Source organism: Propithecus coquereli, unplaced genomic scaffold (genome assembly GCF_000956105.1).
Source record: "Propithecus coquereli isolate 6110/MARCELLA unplaced genomic scaffold, Pcoq_1.0 Scaffold53, whole genome shotgun sequence".
In the NCBI taxonomy this organism is placed as follows: Eukaryota; Metazoa; Chordata; class Mammalia; order Primates; family Indriidae; genus Propithecus; species Propithecus coquereli.
In genome coordinates, this window is record NW_012151174.1 from 1,036,847 (window position 1) to 1,039,654 (window position 2,808).

At 55.6% G+C, this 2,808-nt stretch overlaps 1 protein-coding gene across 1 annotated transcript in view; it reads left to right on the plus strand.

The window, feature by feature from the left end:
- The window catches only part of LOC105820522 (chromosome unknown open reading frame, human C19orf47), a 17,880-nt gene that overhangs the window by 11,469 nt on the left and 3,603 nt on the right, over positions 1-2,808 (plus strand). Inside the window, exons 5-6 of the mRNA XM_012657014.1 lie at positions 212-391; positions 1,851-2,000. Of these exons, the coding sequence (XP_012512468.1) occupies positions 212-391; positions 1,851-2,000 (330 nt within the window). The remainder of the gene's footprint in view (positions 1-211; positions 392-1,850; positions 2,001-2,808) is intronic.

Consider the following 2,808-nt stretch of genomic DNA (forward strand, 5'->3'; position numbering starts at 1 on the left):
GCAAAAAAATCTTGATCGTATTGCACTCGGCCGGGTAGAGTATTGTGAATGGAGGCTCTCACAGGGACAGAAGTCCACCCCGCGTCAAGCATCCCCATCATGAGGACAGTACAGCCACAGGGGCGACACCAGCCGACCCTTCCTCATTCAGTCCCAAGGCTGGCCTTCTCCATCCTAGCCCCGAGACTGCTGATTCACGCCTGCCTCCCAGGGCCCCCCCAGAGTCCAAACGGACTCCCCTTTCCTCCCACAGCCGCCTCCCGAATGATCACCAACAGCCTGAACCGCGACTCCCCACCTGGCACGCCCCCCAGGCGGCCAGACACCAGCACGTCCAAGATCTCAGTCACCGTGTCCAATAAGATGGCAGCAAAGAGTGCCAAGGCCGCAGGTGAGGGGACTCGGGCAGATGGTGGCAGGAGCTGGAGGTGAATATGGGTTGGCAGAAGGCATTTGGGGGTCCTGCTGCCAACTTCATAAGGTGCTTTGCAGGCCGCAGAGTATACAAAGAGTTTGGACTCGAATCACTTCTGTGAACTTGGTTAAGTCGCTGCACCTCTGTGGGCCTCACTTTCCACGTCTGCGTGGGGCGGGTGGTGTGATACCCTACCTGAGAGGAAGGTTGGAAGCGCTTGCGATGATGTGTTGGAACACACGAGCGTTACAGTTCTCACTCGGTGGTGGAGGCTTTTTTAACAGGTGTTCACTGAGCCCCCCACTGGTGCCTGGCCCTGTGCTCGATGCTTGGGGTCAAAGGTAAAGAACCTATTGCCTCCTCTTGGCAGCCAAAGGATCCTGTAAGATCTTCAGTCTGATCCTATAGCAGCCTTGACTCCTCTCTAGGGCTTCCCATTATTCCATTAAGAAAGTCCAGTCTTCCCCTGCGTAACATGGATGCATCTCTTGCACCTCCCTCTTGCTTGCTGGCTCAGCTCCCCTCCATCCTCCTCCCCACCGTGGGGCCTTTGTCCCTCGTGTTCCCTTTGCCTGGAGCACTTGTCCTCAGCCTTATCCGTGGCTGGCCTCTGTTCCGCTTCCGGGTCTCAGCTTGAAAGCTGGGAATGGGACTCCAGCCTTTGGGCTTCCAAGCCCTCCTGGCCTCCACACTCTCCTGCCTTTGTTGGACCCAGCCCCACAACAGTGATCTTACGGTGTCATTAGGCACATGTGGAAACTGAGGCCCAGCGAGCTTCATGTTTCTGACGCCCACTCCCGTCGTGCCCCGTCCACCTCCGTTGTGAGGTCTCCCCTGCGTCGTGTGTGTTCGGAAGTGCCTCACCCCTCCGGCCTTTGGTTCGTGTGCCAAGAACAAGAAAGTCAAAATGAGTTTATAAGGATTGAAAAGAGGGCAAGCCAGGGAACGACTGGCTCTTTTACCCCTCGACACATTTGAGAGGTTCTTTTTTTAAAAAAATTGAGGTGAAGTTTACTTATGCACAGTGCAGGACTTGTAAGTATACAGCTCGATTACTTGTTAAAAAGTGAGCATAGCCGTGAAAGCGCTACCCAGTTGGAGCTCTAGAACTTTCCACTGCCCTGCAGGCTCTCTGTCTGAGGGGATTTGGGCTGGGCTGGGGTGTGAGCCTGCTCGGGACAGGGACAGAGCCACAGAGAGCCGAGGAGGCCCGCCCCAGCCTGGGGATTCCGAGTGCCTTCTGCAACCTCACGCTGACCTCCGAGTTTCTCAGTGGTCCGGTCAGTGGTGCTGTGGGTGGTCGGGAAGAAAAGGAATTGCAGACGTGTGAATGCATTAAAGGGCACCTGTGTGCCCTTTGCCTGGTGTCCGGCCCCTACCCCAGGAGAACATTCCATCTCAGAGGGAGCTGACCCCCGCCTTCCTTCCCTACCAGCACTGGCCCGCCGCGAGGAGGAGAGCCTGTCTGTCCCCGCGAAGCGGCGCCGGGTCACCGCTGAGATGGAGGGGAAATACATCATCAACATGCCCAAAGGCACCACCCCCCGGACCCGCAAGATCCTGGAGCAGCAGCAGGCAGCAAAAGGTACCGGCTCGTGAGAGGCACACTTCGGAGTGGAGACCGTTTCCCTTTACTGCGTCGCACAGGGCTGGTCGCGTCCTACGGGCGGTGGCTGAGGAGCAGGCTCTGACAGGGGATCCAGGGGACCGTGGGCCAAGGGGACAGCCATGGTGGCCACAGAGAAGGGGCCACGTCCCCTGTCATCCTGCAGTTAGTGTGGGTGGGCTCCTCAGTCCCTCTTCCCTCAGGGGCAAGGGCAGGGATTCAGTGGCGGCCTGTGACGCGAGTGACCGTGACCGTGACCGTGACCGTGCCTGGCCAAGAGCAGGGGCCCCAAAGTGGGCGCCGCTGTTAGGAGCCAGAGGAGACTAGTTGGGATTCAGTCCACAGCTAAGGCCCAGAGCTGGTAGTACAGAGATGATATTCCTTACCGCGGGATTGTCTTAGAATATCGTACATACGCTCCTTGACTCACGGTGCGGTTGTGTTTCAGTAAGCCCATCTTAAGTTAAAAATATTATAAGTCGAAAATGCATTTAATGCACCTAACCTACTGAACATCGTAGCTTAGCCCAGGCCTAGCTTTAATGTTCTGCTTTTGCACCATGCTAAAGTCAAAAATCGTAAGTCGAACCATTGCAAGATTGGGACTGTGCATTCTGATGGAAAAACTTTCAGATAGTGTGGAAACATACACGGTAAAAACATTTTCCCCTGGCTCCCACGTCCCCGTCTGTTGTTAACCTTTGCAGACTAGCATCCGTGCATGTATGTGTGCACATATATAGGCGTTTTTTTCTGTTTTAAACACAAAAAGCATCCTCACGTAAGT